The 26,893-nt window shown below is 29.8% G+C and overlaps 2 protein-coding genes across 5 annotated transcripts in view; one reads left to right on the top strand and one right to left on the bottom strand.

The window, feature by feature from the left end:
- Window positions 1-1,182: 1,182 nt before the first annotated feature.
- Window positions 1,183-14,061, bottom strand: LOC139487845 (TD and POZ domain-containing protein 1-like). 2 transcript variants are annotated; one of them, XM_071273005.1, is made up of 11 exons: window positions 13,943-14,061; window positions 12,662-12,768; window positions 9,918-10,031; window positions 9,532-9,637; window positions 8,800-8,973; window positions 7,944-8,052; window positions 7,059-7,237; window positions 6,188-6,262; window positions 5,692-5,809; window positions 3,537-3,659; window positions 1,183-3,125 (listed from the first exon to the last, which is right to left on the bottom strand). In XM_071273005.1, exons 3-11 carry the CDS (start codon window positions 10,019-10,021, stop codon window positions 2,989-2,991), a joined length of 1,125 nt encoding a protein of 374 aa, XP_071129106.1. In that variant the 5' UTR covers window positions 10,022-10,031; window positions 12,662-12,768; window positions 13,943-14,061; the 3' UTR covers window positions 1,183-2,988. The 2 variants fall into 2 exon arrangements, with proteins under 2 accessions (XP_071129106.1, XP_071129105.1); XM_071273004.1 differs by lacking the exons at window positions 12,662-12,768; window positions 13,943-14,061 and adding an exon at window positions 11,003-11,113.
- Window positions 14,062-14,266: 205 nt separating this feature from the next.
- Window positions 14,267-26,893, top strand: part of LOC139487846 (unconventional myosin-VIIa-like) — a 43,379-nt gene continuing 30,752 nt past the window's right edge. The window contains exons 1-3 of one of the 3 annotated variants that reach the window (XM_071273007.1): window positions 14,303-14,346; window positions 18,106-18,193; window positions 19,588-19,937. In XM_071273007.1, coding sequence (XP_071129108.1) covers window positions 19,658-19,937 — 280 coding nt within the window. In that variant the 5' untranslated portion in view covers window positions 14,303-14,346; window positions 18,106-18,193; window positions 19,588-19,657. Of the gene's footprint in view, window positions 14,347-18,105; window positions 18,194-19,587; window positions 19,938-23,740; window positions 25,166-26,893 lie in introns of those variants that run through there. The other 2 variants (XM_071273006.1, XM_071273008.1) reach the window with 2 other exon arrangements.

Below are 26,893 nucleotides of genomic sequence, written 5' to 3' on the forward strand. Positions count from 1 at the left end.
AGCTGTCTGCCTTTTTTTTCTTTGTTTTGAACATGAATCAGCCTTTACTTTTTCCCTTTTCAATTGTTTAGAATCTCTTAGTGGTTGGGCTTTTCATAGCTTACAGTATGAGATGAACTCATTGTTGAGATGAACTCATTGTTTAGTGCCATATAATTTACATTCAATGCCATACAGTTTAATTTCTTGTTGTTTGGTCTCTAGTTGATAGTTATCACATTGGCACTCATACCACATCTCCTAATTTTTATAATGAATATATGACTAAATATCGTAATTTTATAATAACTCATATTGAGAAAAAAAAATCATGTTATAACAAATGAATTTTCTTTTATGCAATCCTTGAAATTAAAATATTTTAAAATATAAGCTGTTTGATACAATCAAGTTTTTGGTTGGTTTGTTCCACTCAATCAACAGAAAGGTTCAATTTGGGACTTGAAGTTATATAACCCTTCATAGTATAAATCAGAAGAAAACTTGATAATCATTGGAAATCTACAAATAATTTTGGAAAAATTCAATATAGGGACACCAGCTTATGTTGTTTTTTATGTATTCTTCATTTAAATAACCTGTAATGTTGTCATTCGAGAGAATCAGATAAAGTTTTTTTAAGTGTTTTTACTCTCAGCCTTCCTGCTGAAGATTCCAAAAATGTTTGTCAAATGCAAAACACTTGTTTATAAAAAAAGAATTTTTAACTTTTAATTATAATTGAGAATGGAAATGGGGAATGTGCCAAAGAGACAACAACCCGACCATAGAGCAGACAACAGCAGAAGGTCACCAACAGGTCTTCTGTTTCCATTTAAAAAAAATTAGCCATTTTGATTATGAATTTTTCCAAACATCTGCTAAAGTTATGCATTTGTTTCCCAGAGCATACTGTGGATTCCTTTATTTTTTTGGGTACTAATTTTCGTGGATCATTAAAAAAATACATTTAATGGCTATTTAATTTCGTGGTTTTGCCAAGTCTGCATACAAGTCTATAGAAAAATTTATAATTGGTTGAATATTTAATTTTGTTGTTAGCTTCATCTTGTATAAACAAAAATCATCCAACAAATAATAATGAATCTTCAGTAACTTAAAACCTGATTAATAAATGTAAAATGCATACTGTAATTCGATTAACCTACATTTATTTTTGTGTGATAATTAAAACAAAACACATTGTAAGATAGTGGTAAATTTTATAAATTAATCAATGATTACATAAGTCCGATAACAAACAAGTATTTTTCATTAAAATATTTAACTTGTAAAATAAAGTAAATAACAACATCAAAGTGTATAGATTATTTGGTAACAAATACAAATGTGTATATTGAAGTTCTAAAAAATATGATTGATAATACGCCCTGAGATAATTAACAAATATACAAAAATAAATTAATAAGAATAATTTGCAACAAATTTATAACACAAATATATTGAAGAACAAAGATAGATAAAAATAAAAATTATGAACTGTATATCATCAATAAAATACATAAAAATGTTCACATTTTAGTTTCAGAATTGTAGATAATTTACACATTTCAAAGAATTAAAGATATATAATAACAAATTTATTGTAAGTTGGTCAGTATTCAGCCTGATGAGTTCAAAATTCAATAATCTTCTAAAGACAAAGAGAAGGAATTTTATATATTGAATAGAATATATATAACTTAATTTCAAATATGATGAGGAGAAGAAAATAACAACAGTGTTTCCTTAAGACATTCAAAAATTATAGTATGTATTCTATATTGGTCAATTATGTGATATATACTGGTAATATGTTCAAACCGTTTTCATAATAAAAATGGTACTATACATGACAAAATATATAAGAGTCACCAAACAGATTTCTGCTAGCTGTGAAAATTGCAACTGGCAAAGAAAATAATTTGTGAAAGGAATTTTAGGTTTCCTTCACTGAAGTTGACATTATCATTTTTTTTTTATATCTGTTTTTCATTATGAATGCATGTTTCTAAAGATTCTTTGTCTAAAAATAATCTGTCTGAGGAGACATGTGAGGTATAATAAAAAAAACAATCCAGGGAAAACCCTGTACATATTTTACCATAGACTGAAACATGAACATAACATTTTTGCAATTATATAAATACACACACATGTATCACAGAATTTTTAAAGTATATGAAGTATATATAATAAAAAGTAATAAACAAAAAATTTACCAAGCATCATTCATCAAAATCATGATGAATATGTGGACTGATTAAAATGTTTATGGACACAAAAAATCTGAAAATCATCAGCTGTAACTTTTTGGATCAGCCCTCAAAAATCTACATATTAGAAATCTAATTAAAACAAATTTGATGAAAGACAAAGGTGCATAATCTGAAATGTAAAATTAGAACAGGTTCAAATGTTACAGTAGTTGTAAATTAAGTAGATTTAATATCTTAAAAATCATAATATTTAAAATCAATATGATTAACGATTCGTCATGAAAATATAAAAAAACTAAAGAAAGGGATTAAATCTATAACTTGTTGTACCCATAACTAACAATCAGCAAAACTTAAAATAATTTTAAGACATAAAAATAAGACATTATAATTCCAGTTAGCGCATTAATAATATATGTAATAAGGGATAACACAAAATAAATATGAAATTATAACTAAATTGTTCCTTAAAACTTAATTGTCTTTTCCACTAAAAAATGTACTAAAACTTGTACTGCATTTGAAAAAAAAAAGAAGAAAAAAAAAAAGAATTGCATTAAAATCAAGTTCTCTAGTATAAAGAGTTCAATCACCACAATGTATCAACATATCTTATCATCATAAATACAGTTTTTAAGTGGAAAATATAAAAAAAAATAAGAACAAATGTAAAGCTAATGGAATGCAATAAGTATGGCTAAGTAAACACCATTATTGGAACTATAAATAATTGTTGAAATCAACATGAAAATATACATATTTTTTTAATGTGCTACATGAAATTTATTTATTATATTTTCATTTTTTCCGTCATTTTCTGTATAAGCTCTAACATCAAGCCTTGAGGAAGTGATGTAAATGATGGTAGTCGTACTACCTCTGCCATGTTTTCCTGCATGTAATTCTCACAAATAGTTTTGATACTTTCTGAAAGATAGAGGCAAAAGTCTTTAAATAACAAGTCTAACCAAAGAATTTTATTTACTAAGAATGAGTAAACAAATTCCACATATCTTGAATACAACATCCTCCTTTTAGACAATACCATTTTCATCTCAATTTAACATGTTTGAGCAACTGTTATCAGATACATATTAAACAGCCTACATGCCCATTAAAAACTTCCCCTAAATATCACAGATTTTTTGTTGTTGCAGAATATTAGGGGGAAAACAGCATTGATAAATACAATTTTTCTTACCATGAGTATCATGGAAAAGGGGATAAAATTTAAATTTTTAACCTTCTTGTTTATGATATATAACTAATTGATTTAGGTAAAGGTATAGATTTGTTTCTCTTTACAGCAAGGCATTTTTTTATGTTCTAATTTCTTACCTATTATAGGAAGTGCAGAGATAACATCTACATATACCTCTACAACATTCTGTATAGTCAATGCTGAACTCAATTCAAAGATGGCCAATGACTTCAAACCATCTAAAGAAAACCTGTCTGCAGCTACAAAGAGATCAATATGAATAAGTGAAAATGTGAAGTATTTATAGATTATCGTTGATCATCACAACGAGATTGATTTTCTCGCTTGAGCCAGGACGGCGAAAGCGAGAAAGGCAATCAAGTTGAGATGACCAATGAAATCTGTTTATCGCTATTTTACCTATGACGAGGTTGTCAATTTCGTTAGCAACACCACATGCCTGCTTAGTTTCTAGCGATTATTTTCCATCTCAAGCTAGTAGCATGATATGAAAAATATCACAAAAAAAGATCAAAGGAAAAATGCACAAAATAGCGATAATGTGGATTTATGAAAAATTATATTTGAACACCATACCTAAGGGAGCTACCATTTGATTTTTATGGGGGGGCTAGGATTAAAAATTTTGTCCTGCTTTTTTTTTTAGTTGTAATCTCTGTCCTGCCTTTTTATTTTTTACTCTATTCGGTCCTGCCTTTTTTTTTTACTAGTTATCCTGACTTTTTTTTACACAAATTGTCATCCTGCCTTTTTTTTTTACCAAGTTGCTCATCCTGCCTTTTTTTTTTACTCAAAACTCCTGTCCTGCCTATTTTTTTCAAATTTCATCCTAGCCCCCCCATAAAAATCAAATGGTAGCTCCCTAATGTTATATAGAGAACTACTTTTTTCATTTTTAATCTTTATACAAATACCCTATCCAAAAACAACAAAAATACACAAAAAAGAAATTACTTGACAACCTTCATTCAATGTTTCTTTTCCTGACAAGCCAAACATAAGTGATATAAAATCCATTTCCTAGTATAACTGAGGTAATCCAATATTTGAAATTGAATTAAGTTAATGTTAATGTTTATAAAGCGAGTACAAGCAAAAAGGTTTAATGATAAAACTTATAGGGTGGTTTGCTTCTAGCTTTTGTTAGTTTTGTATGATTTTAATTTTAGCTTCTTTTATATATTTTGGAGTTAAGTATGACATTCATTATCACTGAACTAGCATACATTTTTGTTTAGGGCAAGCTGAAGCATTAATGTCCAGTGCAAGATGATTATTCAATATTGTAGATGTTGCGATATCTACAATGTTAACATGATGTTGTGTCAACATCGTTTACATTGTTTGAACCCTTGTATATTGTTTACATCGTTGACATTGTTAACATCGCGATGTATACAATGTTAACGATGTTCAGATTTGTTCTGGTTAAAAAAAATGCAAACTATACATGTAATCTACAGACTTTATTGAATAATATAATTGAAAAAAACAACTTTTTTGTGAATATTGTCAACATTACAATGAGTGATGTTGATGATGTAAACAATATAAACAAGACAAACAGAAAGTTATAGAGTCGATCATAAGCACAATATTGACACTATATTGTTAACATTCCGTTGTATACGATGTGAACGATGTAAACAGAAAGGTTTGGACTCTGTATACAATATAAACACGAAGTTGACACGATATTGTTAACATTGCGCTGTAAACGATGTAAACAGAAAGGTATGGACTCTGTATACAATATTAACACGATGTTGACACGATATTGTTAACATCACGATGTATACGATGTGAACGATGTAAACACAAAGGTGTAGACTCTATATATACAACATTAACACAATGTTGACACGACATTGTTAACATCATGTTGTATACGATGTTAATGATGTAAACACAATGGTACATAACATATAGATAGGATACAATGTAAACACAATAACGACACTATAAAGGTGGCATTGCAATGTTGAAAATATTGACAAACATCGTTCACTGGACGCCTTTAGTGCAGAATTTTCTTGCTGTATTGAAGACCCAATGGTGGCATTTGGCTGTTTTCTGCTCTTTGATCAGGTTTTTGTCTCTTTGGTCAGGTTTTTTTGTCTCTTTTGACACATTCCCCATTTATATTTTCAATTTTATTAGTTACTTACTTCTCCAAACTTTTGGAAGAATCTGACTTTGACAGTTCTGTGGTAGCTTGTTTGTGTAGATGTAATGTAATATGATTGAGAACCTCTCTCATTATTTACTTACTTCTCCAAACCTTTGGAAGAATCTGACTTTGACAGTTTTGTGGTAGCTTGTTTGTGTAGATGTAATGTAATATGATTGAGAACGCTCTGTCATCCACGTCCTTTAACTCAATTGGTTTCTGTTAAAAAAAAAAGATCAATCATAAGTAAAATTTGTCTCCAAACCATTTTGTTTATGGTAGGTAAAGTGATTAAACTGAAATCTTCAAATATGTGGAACCTTTGCTATAAGGTTGTGAAAAAGGGAGATTTTTTTTTATTCATAGGCGGATCCAGGGGGGCCTGGGGGGCCTGTGCCCCACTCCCCCCTTTCGTGGGAAACAGAACAAAATTGAAAATTATTAAAACAAACTAAACCAGAGTTTAAAGGGGCATAAATATTGTAAACAAAGTCAAACGAAATCCATAGAGCTTTATAAAGTTTAAAAAAATATTAAAATAGTGTTATTCAAATGGAGCTTCAACTTGGACTTACAATATTAATCAAGGTATCTTACCTCATGTAACTTTGAAAGTGACTCATATGATGGAGGAGATTTGTCTGATAAATCATAACTTGTCGCTGATGAATTCTGAAAAAAAGAAAGAAAAATCTTATGGCTAAGCAGGACTGTAAATAGAGAATGTCATCTGGGTTTTACTATATCACACCTGTATCAACCCAAGACACCAATAATTGAATATAGTCTCAACTGCGCATGCTTTGCTCAAGGGATTATGTTGGTAGATAGTTGATACAGAGAGTGATTTTGAAAAAAAAACCCATATCAGGTGACATGACGTAAAACATATATAAGGGGTTTGATAAAGCCCTGGTAAAAATTGCTGATATCAATGATGTGACATCATACAGATTAGTGGTTTGATAAAGCCTTTACAACCATGACTGATATCAATATCATTACAGGTGGCATATAGTCATATACAGCATTATTGCCATTGATTGTATTGCACATACAATTTACTTGTATTTGCTACTAAGCATAGTGAAACCTTGGTTAACCAAACCCTGATAAAATCGACTTTCAGTTTAAACCAAACAACCTAAGACAATTATGAGGTCATTATTTGAAACCTGATTATAAACATGATAAAATGAGGCAGGTAAAACTGTACCATTTCATTTTATTCATTTTACAAAATTTGATCCGATGTATCAATGTGTTAAAATATCATACTGATAGGACCTTAAAACAAAATTCAAATTAGCATTCAATAAATTATTTTGGATCCCAACTAGGAGGCTCATCTTACTTTTCTATTCATTTTAAAAAATCTGTTTCCTTAGTACATTTATCCTTACATATCATTTTATAGATGTTTAATTGCTATACAATATATGTAGTTTTTAGTGCTCATAGTTTTTACCTTTTGACTGGAACCATCAAAACTGAACATAGCTCTGAAATATTCTGATCTCACAGACATGATAGCTCGGTGACCATGGAATATATTCCCGTTTACATTAAACGACACATCACTGAACTGTGAATTGTTCACAAGCTTGGCCAGATCATTGGTAATATCTGCTGGAGAAGGCGGCAAGTCTATAACAGAATAACACATTTATCAATTATACTTTAGTTTAAAGTTTCATTTTTTAAATAATTGTGTCATACTGAAATGAGCAACTGTGTACATCAATCTATCAATATTTATATTTCATGTGTTTACTATTAGATCCTTGTTTATAGAGAAATGGTAACTAACCCGTATATATATTAGATGAGTGATCTATGAAGAAGGTCAATATATGGATCATTTGTTAACCTGTGAGTTAGATATGAAGACAATAGAATTTGACTTTTGATTGCATTTCATGCTAACATAACACAAAAAATAACAACACAGATGTGTAAAGATCTGAAGTAAGCTTTAAACAAAAGTTGAAACAAGAATGTGTCCATAGTACAGGGATGCCCACTTGCACTATCATTTTCCATGTTCAGTGGACCGTGAAATTGGGGTCAAAACTTTAATTTGGCATTAAAATTAGACAGATCATATCATGGGGAACATGTGTACTAAGTTTCAAGTTGATTGGACTTCAACTTCATCAAAAACTACCTTGACCAAAAACTTTAACCTGGAACGGGACGAATGGACGAACAGACAAACGAGAGGGATGAACAAACGAATGCACAGACCAGAAAACATAATGTCCCTCTACTTTCGTAGGATATCGTAGGTGGAGCATAAAAAACCTATAAACAACAACATAAACATGTACATGTATGTAGAATATAAAATTACCAAAGTTGAATTTTGTTCCAGATATTTTTACAGCATCAATCTCACACCAGTTACCAGCAACTGTGCAATCAACCTCTATCCTAAGTACATTGCTCTGGAAAGACAGTCTCTGTAAAATATTAAAAAATAGAATCAAGATTAGAACCAAACAAATCTTAAGGTTTTAATGAATAACAATTTCAATTGAGAATTATGGTGCATGTATTTTTGTACTTTCTAAATAACAACAAATGTGTTATAAGAAGGAAAAGAATGGATGTGACTGATTGATTTATAAATACTTTATGTCTAGTGGAATTTCCAATAGGGGTTGAGAAAATAAAATTTCAAGTCATTGGAATACACTCTGCTTTTCTTTAGACTGATACAATGAATTGGAACTTAAGTATGCTAGTTCACCAGGTAGTTATTCATAAAGACATGTCTTCCTTCCATGAGACATTATTCTGATTCTTAATTTTTCATTCTTCTGAGTGCTTAATGTTTGGTGGAGAAACAGCAAATACCAATTTTAAAGTAATAATTTGACACAAACCTACAAACTGATGTGCTGAAGGGAAGCAGACAAACATGAAATCATTGAGATAGTTACTAAAGGATAAACAGTGGGTGTACATAGGGCAGAAAAAAATATCTCTTGCTAGTTAAAGAATACAAAACAGAACCCTAATAGATCTTTGCAACAGTGTTCCTTTTGCTGTTTTATTGACAGCAACCAAAGAGATAGACGCTTTTTAGCTTGGTTTTTTTTATTTGATTGATTAGAAAATGTAATCACAATGCATTTCATGTATTATGCTTTTAAGATTGGTAAATTTCACCTTTTAATATTGGATTTTTTTTTAAATAATTTTACCTCAAACTCTGGTGAAAATATCCTACTATGTGTAATACAACTGACTTTGGGAGTATTCCATACTTTAACCCAGCTTCCATTTGGATGTTTTGCCTTTATACACTTAACCATCCCTGCATGGTATGTCTCATAAATATCTATTTTATCAATGTAGATCTTCTCTTCATATTCAATCTTGAAAAGATAAAATTTTCTTAAACAAAAGTTGAAATTACACATGAAAAAAAGAATTGTTGGATAAACAATGTACCATAGAATAAGAAATTCGTTTTCTGAATTTGTTTATGCATTTGTTGATCAATGAACATCATCTTCATTTCCATCATTACAATGTTAAATTTCTATTACATTGTCAAAAGATAGAGAATTTTGCAATATTGATGCAAATTATTTTGATATTTTAATTGAAGAAACTGTAAGATTTTTATACATCTTTGTTTTAGATTTTTTTTTAATTTAATGATTTCACAAGAATGTTTAGGGAAATCTTAAAATGGGTAGCAGGGGCCTCAGTGGCAGAGTGAACGGGTGCACTTGACTCCAATTTTAATTCATTATTGACTAGGATTGTCAGTTTTCCCATCAAAAGTTGGTGGTTATCCTGATGAGCACTCCAGGTTACTCTACCAATTAAAACTGGCTGCCACAAAATAACCCAAAAGTGGTGCTTAAAAGTGGTGTTACTGAACTGTGTAGTTTTTTTCTGAATACTATATATAAATATACATGTACCTCAATAAACTGATTGGCATCTTTCTGTTTTTGAGCCCAAGCTCCAGCTATATCACCATACTTTGGGTACACCCTAGGTTTTCCTTCAACACAAGATGCTGGCCAACTGTAATAAAAACACAGATGACTGGGATATATACATTGTATCAATTGATCACTTTCAATGAAATATGTATAATTTCATCATTTTGGCACAAGTAATACATAAAATTGAGAAAGGAAATGGGAAATGTGTCAAAGCGACAACAACCCGACCATAGAGCAGACAACAGCCAATACATGTCTGTTTGGTTCACAGCCCAATACTGGCTACATCTTGCAACAGCCAAGAAAGACAACCATGTAAACAAATAGGAAATAATGGAAATATTTGAAAACTAGTTTACCTTTGAGAATCATACTGTGAAGAATAGTGAAGGACTTTAGACACCCACTGTTCTACAAAGTTTGGATTGTTTCCGTTACTGTTTGTCACTGCCTTGTAAGCCATTTCATCAATTCTGAAAAAGTCTCTGAATGTTAATACTCCAGCATTTTAAAGTTGTTATACAAATGCAATGCACAAATTTCCAACATTTAAAAAAATCGTTATCTCAATTTTACATATTTGTTTAACGTTCATTTTTTTATATAACTAAGGCCATTAGTTTTCTTGTTTGAATTGTTTTACATTGTCATATCGTGGCCTTTTATAGCTGACTATGCGGTATGGGTTTTGCTCATTGTTGAAGGCCGTACGGTGACCTATAGTTGTTAATGTCTGTGTCATTTTGGTTTCTTGTGGACCGTTGTCTCATTGACAATTATACCACATCTTCTTTTTTATATTTAAAGACCATTTTGCAAAACTTTAATATCTGAACTTATCCATGTGTAAAATGAAAGTCAAAGTGACTTTATTTTAGTGTAAAGGACTTCAGTTTTACAGTAAACAAGAAGCATTATTTGCAGTTGCTAAGTTTTGAAACCTAGCACAAAACTTCACATAAACAAAAGTAAACAAACAAACAGACACAACGCTATATTTCATTCATTATTTTAATTCAGAGAGAGGTTTATAATTCTGTTAATTGTTACTATTGTTTACAAAGACCATTCCTTTTATATTTTTTCTCTTCAAAGTTTTTTTTCATCAAAATAGCATGTTAATTTCATATTCTTCTAGCATGTATATATAGTAAAATGAAAACAAAAATCCTTCTAAAAATACTTTTTCTAAGAAAAATTAAAAGCATTTTGCCTAACTGCATATGTAAATTCCTCACATTTTGATTTATGTTAAACACTTATCTCTAGGTGACCTTATCTCAGAGTGGACTTTTAATCTCACTGACAGAAGATCATTTCTTTGATTTTATATAGTTACTAAGATCTGAAAATTAACAATTATTTTTTACTATATACAAGTTGCTTTTCTGTTACTTTCTGTAAATTTAAGTATTTCATTAAATATCTTTCTACATCAACATACTGATCTTGATTTGAGTGGTTTCCTTTTCTTTGTATTCACTGTGTGAGTAAGGACAAAATGGACCTTTTGGAGTCTGTCATCTAGCAATTAACTCTGCCTTATTTAGCCTGTAAATCAGAAAGAGGAAAGGTAATCTTTTATATAAAGTATTAATATATAATAAAATGTTTACATAGAGATTCATGTATGTATCCTTTTTGTTATTTTGATAGTAAAATGTAAATGTTGAAATTTAAATAGCCATACTTTGAAATGTAGGTTATGCAAAATATTCTGTCAAAAGACCATGACTGAGGGACCTGGGCCAACTAATTATATATACATGTATATAATCTCCATGGAAATGAGATGTGCCAATGCTAATACACCTTATCGCTAATCCCGGCTGACCCTGCCGCTTGAACTTTTGACACATGTATACAACAATCACTTTTCCATTGTGGCGTCAGATATTTTGTTTAAAGACGTCAAAATTTTACGGGAACCTGTGTGATATCCAGTAATGGCGGACAAATAGCGATAAGGTGTATACAACTACATTAGTACTAGTCCAAATAATTATGACGTCTTGAAAGGCTATTATAATTTTTTTCTTTGACGAAGTAAGGCGTCAAAGAAAAAAATTATAATAGCCTTTCAAGACGTCATAATTATTTGGACTACATTAGTACATACCAATTATCATTATCATTGAACTACCACTAGCAATTTCCCATTAACTGACATTATCACAAACAAATATATGAAAACTAGATAAAAGTCAATAGACCTTGACTATTCCAGATAAAAGTATATATGATTTTCCCCCAAGAAATTCTGTATTCTGTAGGTGTCGCTGTTGACACTGGATTGTCTCCCTTGTAATTATTTAAATCTTTTATAGCTGACTATGCGGTATGGGTTTTGCTCATTGTTGAAGGCCGTACGGTGACCTATAGTTGTTAATGTCTGTGTCATTTTGGTTTCTTGTGGACCGTTGTCTCATTGACAATTATACCACATCTTCTTTTTTATATTTAAAGACCATTTTGCAAAACTTTAATATCTGAACTTATCCATGTGTAAAATGAAAGTCAAAGTGACTTTATTTTAGTGTAAAGGACTTCAGTTTTACAGTAAACAAGAAGCATTATTTGCAGTTGCTAAGTTTTGAAACCTAGCACAAAACTTCACATAAACAAAAGTAAACAAACAAACAGACACAACGCTATATTTCATTCATTATTTTAATTCAGAGAGAGGTTTATAATTCTGTTAATTGTTACTATTGTTTACAAAGACCATTCCTTTTATATTTTTTCTCTTCAAAGTTTTTTTTCATCAAAATAGCATGTTAATTTCATATTCTTCTAGCATGTATATATAGTAAAATGAAAACAAAAATCCTTCTAAAAATACTTTTTCTAAGAAAAATTAAAAGCATTTTGCCTAACTGCATATGTAAATTCCTCACATTTTGATTTATGTTAAACACTTATCTCTAGGTGACCTTATCTCAGAGTGGACTTTTAATCTCACTGACAGAAGATCATTTCTTTGATTTTATATAGTTACTAAGATCTGAAAATTAACAATTATTTTTTACTATATACAAGTTGCTTTTCTGTTACTTTCTGTAAATTTAAGTATTTCATTAAATATCTTTCTACATCAACATACTGATCTTGATTTGAGTGGTTTCCTTTTCTTTGTATTCACTGTGTGAGTAAGGACAAAATGGACCTTTTGGAGTCTGTCATCTAGCAATTAACTCTGCCTTATTTAGCCTGTAAATCAGAAAGAGGAAAGGTAATCTTTTATATAAAGTATTAATATATAATAAAATGTTTATATAGAGATTCATGTATGTATCCTTTTTGTTATTTTGATAGTAAAATGTAAATGTTGAAATTTAAATAGCCATACTTTGAAATGTAGGTTATGCAAAATATTCTGTCAAAAGACCATGACTGAGGGACCTGGGCCAACTAATTATATATACATGTATATAATCTCCATGGAAATGAGATGTGCCAATGCTAATACACCTTATCGCTAATCCCGGCTGACCCTGCCGCTTGAACTTTTGACACATGTATACAACAATCACTTTTCCATTGTGGCGTCAGATATTTTGTTTAAAGACGTCAAAATTTTACGGGAACCTGTGTGATATCCAGTAATGGCGGACAAATAGCGATAAGGTGTATACAACTACATTAGTACTAGTCCAAATAATTATGACGTCTTGAAAGGCTATTATAATTTTTTTCTTTGACGAAGTAAGGCGTCAAAGAAAAAAATTATAATAGCCTTTCAAGACGTCATAATTATTTGGACTACATTAGTACATATCAATTATCATTGAACTACCACTAGCAATTTCCCATTAACTGACATTATCACAAACAAATATATGAAAACTAGATAAAAGTCAATAGACCTTGATTATTCTATATAAAAGTATATATGATTTTCCCCCAAGAAATTCTGTATTCTGTAGGTGTCGCTGTTGACACTGGATTGTCTCCCTTGTAATTATTTAAATCTCGCGTGTATTTATATTTCACTCTGGTAAACAACTCACTTGTACTTTAAAATACATACTTTTAGGTGGCAACTGTGCTGAACATATTTTTTCAAAAATTAAAAAAATATATATACAATTATTAATTAACATGAAAATTTAAAGGAAAAGAAAGAAAAAAAAAAAAAGAAAAAAATCTAACATTACATTAATCAAACCGGCGCGACTCGCAAATAAAGTCACCCAACAATCGCATTAGTGTTTCATTAGAGACGGAGACATTGTCGTTTTTTTCTATTGACAATAAAAGTTCCAAGAAAAGAAGTGCCTGTGGCTGTGCATCACTTGCCTTTTTTGTTACATTCAAGCATAGTTTTTTGTTAGTTTGTACAACTGTGTATAATAAAATATTATATCTTTGAACTCTACATTACTTTCATAGTATATGCAACATGTCTTGAGCTGTTCATGGAAGAGAAAAAGTGTTGTGATGGGTGTTGTGAAATCTGCAAATAGTAACGGAAGTAAACAATACTCAAGTAAAGTGCAAAACAAAAAGGGTGAAAAAACCCCGGAAAATAAACTTATTATATTCGAGGCTTTAAACAGTGTAACCCAAAGTGTGATTAATCTTTTTTATTGTAGTTAAGTTGCATTGTTTTTTATTCTTCTGTCATGTATTTAATCAAGAAATGTTAAAGTATCCAATGGCAAACTGATTTCATTTTTATGACAGATACGGAATTTCAAAATTTTCCGGTATCGACTCCAAAAAAACTTTTTTTCATTAGACAAAATAATAAACACAGAAAATAACAATAACTTATAATGGCAAATTGTAAGTAGTTTATTGTAATATCAAAGCTTTCTAAATAAGTGGTATGACAATCGTTTTTTCCAAGGACCATTAGAGACTGGAACCAACTGCCAACGTCAGCAACATCTGACACAGTTGAAGGATTCAGAGCTGCCCTGAAGGCATGCTCTGCTAAAATTTAGACAGCAACATCATATACATAGTTTTACTTGTATATATATAGAGAACGTTTTATCCTGTAAATAGCCAAGAGAAAACTTTCTGGGTTGTCAGACATTGCGTTAGTTTTCGCAGGACCTCATACATTCAAATATTGAATTCAGTTCCTTTAATAGACGTATTTACACTTGTATGCAAATTCATTCGCCATTACATAACATCACATAGGTTCCCGTAAACTTTGACTTCATAATTCAAAATATTTGACGTCACAACTAAAAAGTGATTGTTGCTTGACGTCAAAAGGTTATTCGGAGGTGATATCAGGTCATTCGGAGGCAAAATACAGCAAAATATCAAAAGTGTAAATACGTTTATACCTGGAAGAATAAGAAGAATAAGGAAAGAATGATAAAAGTTACAATATATTTTTTTAACAAAATGTGCATGATTATGAATCATGACTGTTTTTGAAATACACCTTATCACTATTTGTCCGCCATGACTGGATATCACATGTACAAATGTATATACATGACATACATGACATAGGTTCCTGTAAAATTTTGATGTCATAAAACAAAATATCTGACGCCACAATTGAAAAGTGATTGTTGTATGCATCAAAAGTTCAAGCGGCCGGTTCAGCCGGGATTAGTGATAAGGTGTATTCAAGACGTTTCGGCCACACAACCAGTTGGTGAACAGTTCAGCCAATGGCACTAACGATTTGGTAGTACTTTTTCGTATTGTTCTTGCGTACAACAAAAAATGATGAAATTTGTTCACCTGTATCCATAATGTGTTGATATATATTTAAGAAGATTGGAAGATCATTATGCTAAAATTATAATGCTTTCAAGTTAATGTCTCTGCTGTGCTAGATACTTTAGGCCAAGGTAGTTGAAAATCCAGAACAGAATATAAAAATTGAAGAGACGATAAACAAAAAGAACCTAATCATGCTAATGGCTTAAAAAATATAATAGAGAAATCAAGACAACAATGGACAAGGAATATGAGCTTAGCATGAGGGAGATACAATGTATATATTCCTTTATTTAAACTGATTTCCCAAAAGTATATCATCTGCATAATTATACGATGAGCTGCTTGAAACACAATGAAACACATCATTTAGGAAAATATTAAAAAGTAAAGTTCCTAATATCATAAATGTACATACTTGGCAAGTTGGGGTACTCCTTTATACAGTTTTCAAGTAATTTACAAATGTATATCCATACCAACTTTTATATATTTCGGATCACATCAATAAAAGTCAATACATTTCGAGTATGCTGTTAAACTATATATATATAAGTATCTTTATTCATCACATTACATTTGATTCATAAACTCTAAGTGTGACATAACAACCGATTCTCTGCAGTAAAAAGACATATAAACATTGACATACATGTACACATTATCATGATTATACTAAACAATCTTTACAACTGTATAGGAATCACTTTCTTTCATAATGTACATGCTTCATAAATAACTTGTTAAATTAAAAAAATTAATTGAAATAAATATTAAAGTTCTGTTCGGTCCTACTAAAAAGCGCCTGGGAAAAGAAAATGCGCCCGAGGAAAAGAAAAAGCGCCCGGAGAAGGAAAATTAGCGCCCGGAGAAGAAAATTAGCGCCCGGGAGAAGGAAATAATAATATTTTTACAATGTAAAAAATAACTAATCATTGCTTGTTTTGTCCTTAATATAAATTGGGATATGTACGATGCTACATCTAAAGTGTTGTTGTACTTTTACATTTTAGATTTCAAAATTGTATATAAGTAAGTAAATAAATATAAATAAGAGTATATAGAAGAATCATGAAAGACATATATATTGTCCTCGATCAAAATGTATATTTTGTAACTAAAAATAATCGGTGCCTGAGGTCTTTTTTTGCTGATTTATTATGTGTACCTCTTTTAATTTTGATTTAATTAATATTTTTTTGTGAAATTTGAGTTATACATTTTTCATTGATATCGTTTTTGAAAAACATGTCTTTTGATGTCTTACATGTTATAAATCTTCCACATAAACTGTGATATCGTTTTTGAAAAACATGTCTTTTGATGTCTTACATGTTATAAATCTTCCGCATAAACTGTGATCTATTATTATCAGACTTTCGAAATAGTATTCATATATTATTGTTAAAATTGAAATATTCATACTTGTTTTTGTGCTTCATTACAAATGTCTATTATCTGAATTTGCAAATTACTTGTCTAAAATTTAAAAAAAAATCAATGTACATAACTAAACAAAGTTGTCTCATGCCAATAAAATATCTATATATTTCCCCCGGGCGCTTTTTCTGGTCCCCGGGCGCTATATTTTCTTCTCCGGGCGCTTTTTCTTTTCCCCGGGCGCTTTTTCTTCACCCGGGCGCTCCCGGGCGCAATTTAGTAGGACCCGTTCTGTTACATTTCTTATGAAAAGATACAATATATTCTTCTTTAAATCAAGGATTTGTAACTATACAAATCCTTGTTTAAATAAATACTAGAACACACCCATGATATCGTGGGTCCGTGACTGAATTAAAGTATACATGTATATAACTATGCGTAAGCCTTATTTTAGTATTGGTTTTGTCATCTGATAAAGTTATGTTGATTATAAGATACACAGTTTTCTCTGCTTTCAAATCTTTCTGTTTGAACCCGTCGACCTGGAACATATCAATTATTGGTAATATTAATTATTTGGAAAACAAAAGGTCCAGGAATGGAGTATTTTTTAATCAACAGCATTGTCCTATATTAGTTATAAATAAAGTTGAATTCTTTGTTTCGCTGTTTTATTTTAAGTCCAGATTTTTAGTATTCGTATTGTTTTCTTAGAAAGTCTTACTGATTAAAATACTACAATAGGGAACAATTTGACAATGATTGAATTTAGTAGTGTCAACTCTGTGATTATGACCCGTGTATATAGCAAAATCCTAAATACACCGTTTGGTGGTGCACCTGTCAGATGCGGAATGTGCAGATAAGGTAATAGGTAACAGGTGAAAATACTATTTGTATTGGTATCAGATTGGACCCGGAACTTGTTAATTATTGGCAATATTAATTATGTGGAAAACAAAAGGGTCTGGAGTGGTGTAATTTTTAATCTACACCATTGTCCTATAACTAGCTATATGTATAAAGTTGAATTCTTTGATTTGTCATTTTTTCCCCATGACGGCTGACAAATTGGACCTTGTTATTTTAGTATTATAAATTGTTCAAACTAAAAAATTGACATAAATATTTCTTATATTTTTTACTGATTATTTTCTCTCTAAACAAATATAGATGTGTCTCCGAGTCATAAACAACTTGCAATGAATATAAAGACAACATAACATATATGTCAAAGGTGTAACATCATAAAACTTAACAAAAGGACAAAAATAACATATGCGCAAATACTCAAAAATAGTATCTAAGTATTACAACTAAAATAAATAAATTCAGTAATAAGAAATGAATAAACCCAACAATTTGGAACAACATTTCAAATCTAACACATTGCTTACTTCCATTTAAATACATGTACATGTAGCTGTCAATCAAGCTTATATCTGATTCAGAAAATTCATATGCTTTCAGATTCAAAATTCATAAATTGCAAGAAATACTTTGGAGGGGTCCATCAACACAGCAGCAATACATAGACTCTTTCTTATCCTGAATAAATGTAAATAGTGCTGTGTGGCAGCCATATCCTGCGCTCAAGGCAGAAAGATATGGGTGAAATATATTTTGAAAGAAATTAATTTATAACCAGTGTCTGAATATTGCTCTTTTAAAAAAAAAACTTGTACACAACAGGTAAAATACTGACTGTCCTATATCTACCAACTTCATATAGACAGTTGCAATCACTAACTAGATTTCTAACTTTGAACATGAACATATATGATGTTGCAATGTTTAAAATTTATACATAACTTGCATACTCAACACTGATGAAGTGTCATCCTTGATAGGGTTTCACTGTCAAATTCATGAAAGGAAATTGTTCAGTGCAGATTTGAGGAGAAATGAGAATTTGAACAAATGTGAAATGATTAGAATTTCATTTAATATAAAAAAAAAAAGAAGATGTGGTATGATCAACTCTCCACAAGATACCAAAATGACACAGAAATTAACAACTATAGGTCACCATATGGCCTTCAACAATGAGCAAAGCCCATACTGCATAGTCAGCTATAAAAGGCCCTGAAATGACAATGTAAAACAATTCAAACGAGAAAACTAATGACATAATTTATGTATAAAAATGAGGTTATCATAGAGTAAAACCAAAATTGAAGTATCTGACAATCATGGACCTATAAAGAGCATAAATAAAAGGTTTTAAAATTGTTTTTGTATGAAAATAGCTTTTCAAATGTGATAAGAATGTTATTTTAGTTGAAAAAAGGCCATTATGGACAGGCATACATGTACATGTATCAAGTCAGTTTCCCTTGAAAACTTTGGCTGCTGTTTACAAATTCATTATAATGAAGATTTGTGCCTTGAAAGCACCATCAGCCATCAGTAAGTGAACCACATTTTGAAATTACGAACAATTGAGTGTGAAAATCATGATAAGACGCTTATACTTGTAACTATCACAATAAGAAACAGATTTCTGAAACATTTCAAGATGGCAAAACAAGTATTCTCTGAACTCAGTAGTTCTAAAAATTTATTGTTAATGAGTTGTAAGTCTGAGTGTTGCTTATATAAAATCATTAGCAAAAGTGCTGATATGTTTGAACATGTTGAAATATGACGATTGTTTTATCTTGTCTATATTTTAGTGCCAGACTGTTGGAATGACTTCATGTGAAGTACTACCTTGAAATATTAATATTTGAATTGATTTGTTGTGAGAGTTTTTCTCAAGATTATGCAATAAAAATTGCAATCAAAGTTCAAATGCGAAGTACATTGAAGTATGTACATATATTTATGTCATGTATGTTACGAATGAAAATTATTTTTTATTTTAAAATTTTATTTTTATGAAATATAATTTTAAATCTATTACTTCCTAGAATTGCAACTCATGACAAATTATCTTCATCCATCTTACAGACTGGAGTTGCTGTCTGAAGTGAAATTCAACTATAACTTTGATGGTTAATGCTGAACAGTTCCAAATACAATGGGTGAGTCATCAAATGATAGTGATGCAGCAGCTTCATCAGAAACATCAGTGTGGTCCATGGGAGATAACCCATACTGGTATGACCTACAGGACATTCAATCTGCAGAGATACCCCATCTAGAAAGGGGAGATCACTCAAACAGTCAGTTTAATGACAGTGATACAATTTCTTCATCTACAGAAACCTGGTCATGGGGAGACAACTCATCCTGTTATTCTACATGGACCAATGGTAGTTCTTCAGATAGCAACATATCAGACATGCAGAAACTAAGAGGTAACATTTATGACATAAAAAAAGAAGACTTTTAAACTTTGAATTGCTTAAATATTTCACTGGTATATTTTAATGTCAACTATAGCCATTTATAAGTCTCTTAAAAAAATATTCATATTATATTCACATAAAATTTATTATTAAGCTAGCTTGGTGTTTAGGGAATAGGTACTTTGCGTCAGTCGTCATCTTTTAATACTTTCTTCTGATATCATAAATATGTTTATATAATAAGTTGATTTAAAAAAAAAACATTTCTTTTAAACAATTTTTTTGAAAGATTTTTTTGAATCCTTGTTTGGTATATATTCCAATAAAAAAATATTGTTGAATTAAAAGTTAATTTTTTAATTGTCTTGAATTGAATTAAGGAATAATGAGTGCAAAACTATCCACAATGAATTGACGCTCATTTATGCGCAATATGTTTGAATCGTTACCTTCAGATGATAATTCACCTCTCATGGTCGGGCTCTGTAATCTTCTTGCAGATTTTATATTTGATGTAAGTATGTGTTAGTGTGTGGCATGGTGTTTGAGTAATATTCACTTGCTGTTTGTAGCGATATTGTGTCATTTTAGATTTAAGGTTTTGAAGCAAATTAATGTCAATATGAATGATATTAAAATAATTATACAATGACATCTGTCCAACATATACTTTGTTTGGTACAAGAATTTGTTTTTATAAGTCTCTTTTCTTTAAAACAGTTATGAATGGAGATAATCTGACAGATAGATAGTTCCAACTATATCTTGTGTTCTTGTTGAGTAATAACTGGAAAACTTGGAATACCATCCTAGATTTTAAATGATTTTATAAATAAACAGAAAGATAAAAAGTATAGGTCAAAACATTAAAAATAATTGTTACCCACTCATGATAATTTAAGGTAACTCTTACCCGGTATAGATTCCCCTCTCAGTTTACAATAATCAACACAAAAATTGTACTTTTTGTCTCAGCTGCATAGAAAGTCATGGAGGGCGAGACATAGATGTTGCTTGTCATATGTGATTGTTGTTGACGTTGTCAGTCAGTTTGATAGGAACTAATTGGGATAGATCAATGACATTTTGTATAAAGTTTTATTACTATCATTACTTATCAGTTTGACAACAAACTTGAGGCACTGTCCCCTGGGTCCATTCCAGTGACTTTGGATTTATTACAATAAGTCTTGTTTTATCAATATTAGGGATGAAGTCATTTTCACAATTAAAAGCTGTGGTTTCTTTCAAATTTGTTATAGTCTTTAAGTGGGTGAAGATATTTATGAATTCTTGTTGGGTTTTTTTAAAAAATAATTCAGTAATATTTACAGGAGTTCAATGTAAATGTTCGGCTTTTGAGTAAGCATTTCTACTTAAAAAATAAACAATACCAACCCATAAGAAACATTTTTGATCATGCTCCTTCTTTAATATCTAAAGCAGACAATAAAAGAAATCATCCTTTACTTTTTTTGACAATTACAATGATGATCAAAGATGATAATAATAAATTGTGTGTTACATTTTGACAAAAACAATTCTCAACTACTACAAAAAACTAAACTTTGATAAAAAAAAAAGTTAATGATCACTGTTAAGTGATACATTGAGTCCATGAACTGTGGAAAGTGATTGTGGTGTGGGCTACATTGTTTACCTCATCAAAGACCATGTTATTGTTACACGGTACATTACCCTCTGTTTATATACTACATAAATTATCATACAAACTATTTACTTACAAGGATGTTTCATTTTCTATTTATTTCTAATTAATTTAACTGAATTTCCTGTTTCATTGTAACCACTATTTATTAAATAGAATTTTTATATAAATACTTACATAAGAGTATCCTTTATCCAGATAATATTAATTTTGGGCTAACAGATAAAGACAAACAAAAGTTATTGAACTGATTTGAATTATTGGGTAGCCATTGAGTTCATTCCACACATGTACTTCTATGTTACATCCTATAGCAATTATTGTTTTACTGAATTGTCATAAGAGATGTTAGAAGTAAAGCTGTTTATCTTATAATTTTTGTTATAATTATTTGGTGTTCCCATACCAAATACATACAATCTGTCAGTTTTTCTTTTCTAAAAGTTTAAATTTTATCTTATCTTGTCTGCAGCAGTTCAAATTTCAAGGGATTTTTTTTTCTCTTATTTTTTAATGCCTAAATTCCTTCTGTAGACTTATCAATGTAAAAAAAAATAAGATGATGGATATACATCAATTTATAGACAGCAACACAACAAATAATAAAAGAAAAGGATCTATAGAGCAACATACATTTACTGATATGATTTTTCAACAATGGTCTACTAAGTAGATCAGGTTCTTAATCGTGGGAGTGTATGAATATTCATATAATTTCTTTCTTGCACAGAGAGGTGTTTATATTTAATTTTTTTTTGAAACAAATGGACATGTAATGCTTTATTCTATTTGATAAACACTTTGATATAGATTTAATTTAGGGTTTGCCTTTTTGAAACAAATCTTTTTTTATAATATTTTTTTTAAAACATGAAAGTGTTGAAATAAAACTTTCTGCTCCAAATGTTGAAAAAAAGGTTGATTTTAGAATATGATACATTTACAAGTGTTTGTGTATCTGAAATGGGGAAAACAATTATAATAATATCAATGGTGATGTTTTCCTTGTATGTCTAATATAGGAATATAAATACTATACAATAATAAAACAGCAATAAAAGCCATATTTCTTTGATATCTTGTTTTTTCCAGTATTTAATGAGATATTTATCCCATATACATCCATCCACCCTTTATGTCCTTTATCACTTTTTTTTGGTAATTCATGACTATATTTTGATGGACAAGTTTCATCCTAAAATTATGGAAATGTCTGTATGTTTGCTTATTCAAACAAATGTATACTAGTATTATGATGTATTCACATTTTCTATTAAAATCATTTAGACGGAAGAAAAAAAAACTTTGGTCAGTCAAATTAAATGCATGATTTCAAAAGGAGAATATATTAAAAGATGGACTTAAATGGTAAAGAAAAGTCAGTGGGCTATTACAATTAAATTGAAATCCAGGTACACTCACAGGATTGGACAGTTGGTATAAATGCTTTTATCAGCTACTTTAATGTTCAAAATTTACATTCTCTTCTTGTGAGTTTGAGGTAGGAATTTTCTTTAATGTATATAAGAATATAAAGTATTAATAAAACAAACTGCCTATAATAATTGAAAACTATGTAAAAGAGAACTATTATTCTTATTTTATTATGCAGTTATAAATATGGTACACTTTTTTTATAACTTTTTCTGATTCGTACTTTGATCATTGAAATTAAAGGCTAACGAAGAATAAATGTTTCTACAGCTTTTTTATGTAATAGGAATGTAACTACTTCTGCATGAATAATTTGATCAAATTATTTAAGCTAGGACACAGTTTTAAACACGACAAATAAAATAATATTTTTGAACCGATTTGTTCTTCTGATTTAAAGTTTTAATTAAATTGAATGCAAAGTCAAACAGGTCATAAAGAAGTTAATAAGTATTTGTACAGATTTTGCATAAGTATTTAAATGTACAATACCCTGAAGGTAATTCTAACATACAGTAGTTATTTAACGTGTTGTAAGACCAGATAGAATTATCAGCTTAGTTAAACTTAGGTAGACCAATCTATTGTGGTAATAATCCTCAGATTTGATCTGTCCCATGTGAACTATTACAAGTTATCATTATATCAAATTTTCACTTATTTTAGACCTTCTGTGAACTTTTGAAGTCAGGATTAAGTTAAAGCTGTTGTTATTGGCATGTGGTCTTGAGAAAATAGTCATTGATTGCTATCAGCTATATAGATATATAACGATAGACATTTTAACAAATGTCTTAGTATGGATGAATTCATCTTTTTAAAAAACTGCCAAATATGTCCGAGTTTAATGAAACAAGATGATTCTTTATCAGTGCAGATCTATATTCATATTGAAGAAAACCTAAATCTACAAAATACATGAAGTAGAAGTTTATAGTTATAAAACGATTGTCGTACACCAATCAAAATAATTATCATTGTTGATCACAATATTGTTATACACTTCTGTATTGTTATCGTACCAGAGGTCATCGTTGGAACAGGTACAACAAATACAGAGCCGTATTGTTTTTTTTATATCAAAATCATCCAACTGGAATGTACCCCAGTTTAATTATGTGAGATATTTTCTTTTATATTAAATTTGGAGAACAAAAATTGATTAGAACATTACTCAATTTGAACAGAATTATTTACGATTAGAAGATAAATTTTGATGGATTAATGTGGAGGAAACAATTTACATTGGATAAATAGATACAAATCAGATCAGGGTACTGTGACATACCACTGTAAAGTATACATTAGTGTAAACAGATGTCCAGTTTACGACTGTCAAGTGACATGCAGGCTCCGTTACCTATGTTTTTACCTGGCCATCAAATGTTTTGAAGTGTGACATCAACTTAAGACCACATTTGATGAAGTTTTAAGTATCATTTAATAATGTCTATAAACAAGCACTACAGAAGGTAATATCACTGTAGTACTATAGGATTAGTACTTAAAGACAAGTTTGGATTTCCTCAAATACCATGTACAATAGTTTGGTGAGAAAGTTGCTTCATAAAGATACAATCGAAGGTCATTATGTTGTCATAAAAAATCTATAACCTGTTTAAGGAGATGTGCTGATAATAAAACGTTGACATCCACGACATAGGACAAGGGACATTGAATTATCAAGTACCAGTAGATGATATTTGGAAATAAGAGATTGTATAGAATTTTTGTTAAAATGGATCTATTGAACCAATTTACATCCAATATTGATTATTATTATATTCGATAGTTATAATAGAAAAGTAGTAAAAATATTATTCAACTGTAGAGAAATTACTTTTTCACAGTTTTACTCAGTTCATGAAACTATGCATGTGCAATAATAAGGATGATATGGGATAATATTTTCAGCACTTGTTAGTTTAGGAAATTTAAAAACAAAGAAATGACACTAACTTGATTGATGTGATTAGAAGCTTTATGTGGTCAGTAATGTTTGGAGAAGATTTATGTTATATCTGAACTTATTTGTTTTGGGATGTGTATTCCCATATAGATTGACAGCAATCGCTCAGATTTGTAACTGGAATTTATTACCTGTAACTCGTGAGATAAACAATGGCATGCAAAAGTAAGTCAATATTTAGAAAAAAATAAGAAGAATTTCAAAACTTCAATACTGAAGAGTTAAAATTGTCTCTACAATTTACAACAACAAAAAATGCATTGTTAAAAATGCTATACTTGCATGTTTTATGCTTCAATTGACACTTTAAACTATAGACCGACCGTAAGATCACTACAATGATATTGTTATCTCAGATTAAACAATTAATTCTTTATAATTTTTTATAATCATTTGAATATTATACCAGGCAGTTATGGATTCATACAATATAAAAAAAAAATGATTTGATAAAACATTTGGACTGGGTGAAAGCAAATAAATGTTAATAAAAATTGATTTATGTCCAGTATGATTAACATTTAATTAACTTTAAACATAGTACAGATTGACACCATTACCACATTAAATAACATTCTTAAGTCTTAAAAAGAAATAACATTGAAAAGCTTTTATAAAATATCTTAAGGGTATGTCCTGGACATCTTTTTTTCTACATTTTCTGTTTTTTTTCTTCTCAAAAGTAAATTTTGATTCAATGTTTAACACATTTAAATTGCTTTTTTTTTGGTGAGAAATATGAAGATTTTGTGACATTCCAATCAGTGTATGTTGAAAGAGATTTACAAACAAAAACATAAGACTTTAGAATGTATGCATAAGAATTAAATTGATAAAGGAATCAGGAATGTCAGATCTTTTAAAGCAGATTCTGTGAAAAGAATTTCTGGTGTTTTATTTTGATATTCTATTAACATGTTCATGTTCTTGTTACAAAAATGTGTTTGCATTTGCAGTCTTGCAATTCTGAATGGCAGAGTTAAATTAACTTCATTGGTATCACAATATCACTACAGCAATCATTTGAAAAATTTAAATATCATTTTGGGGATATATGTGTATAATTTAGTCATAAGGAAGTGACGAACCATAAATACAGTATGAAGGTTTAGTCATGCTTCAGTGATTCCCAATATAATCAACCAAATTTTCCCCACAAATGGTGTCCCCCCCCCCCCCCCCCCCCCCCCTGAATCCGCCTATTGTTATGGTTTATATGTTTGTTTATAGATTTCAATATCAGGAGACTGAAATACATTTATGCATAGCCATAATGCCTATTTGACATTTCTCTGTGTCCACACCTTTCAGACTGCTGCATGGATTGTCTTTTAGTTTTATATGACAGTGTTCATTACAGATAACAAATGAATTTATTGATGAAGAGACTTAAATGCAGACATAATGTTTTTCCAATAAGAAATGTTTTTACTTGTCTAGATTTTTGCTAATCATTGTCTAAGGTCTAAATAAACTGAAACTTTATGATTGGAGAATAGAATTACATATCTGATTATGTCAATAGCTTTAGGAAATGAACTAATATGAATTTCCATAAACTGCATTTACTATTAAGATTCCCTGCAGATAAAACTATTTGCAGAGTGCAACATATTTAATTTGATGTCCTGTGTCTATATTGGAAATCAACCATTGTAATTGTATTTCTTTATTTGACATATAATTGTTTTGGGAGTCCCAGGAGAAGAACAAACATAGAAATTTAATAAATGTAGTTTACAATTGTAATTTCTTCCATTATAAATATTTAGTTAGCAAGATGTTTTTTTATGTAAAGATTTTAAGAATATAACAAGGTGCATTATCTTATATTTGCTATAAACAAACAGTAGATGATGCTTCAGTCTGGTACACAAACTCAATTTACACTTT

This window comes from Mytilus edulis, chromosome 9 (genome assembly GCF_963676685.1).
Source record: "Mytilus edulis chromosome 9, xbMytEdul2.2, whole genome shotgun sequence".
NCBI classification, from domain to species: domain Eukaryota; kingdom Metazoa; phylum Mollusca; class Bivalvia; order Mytilida; family Mytilidae; genus Mytilus; species Mytilus edulis.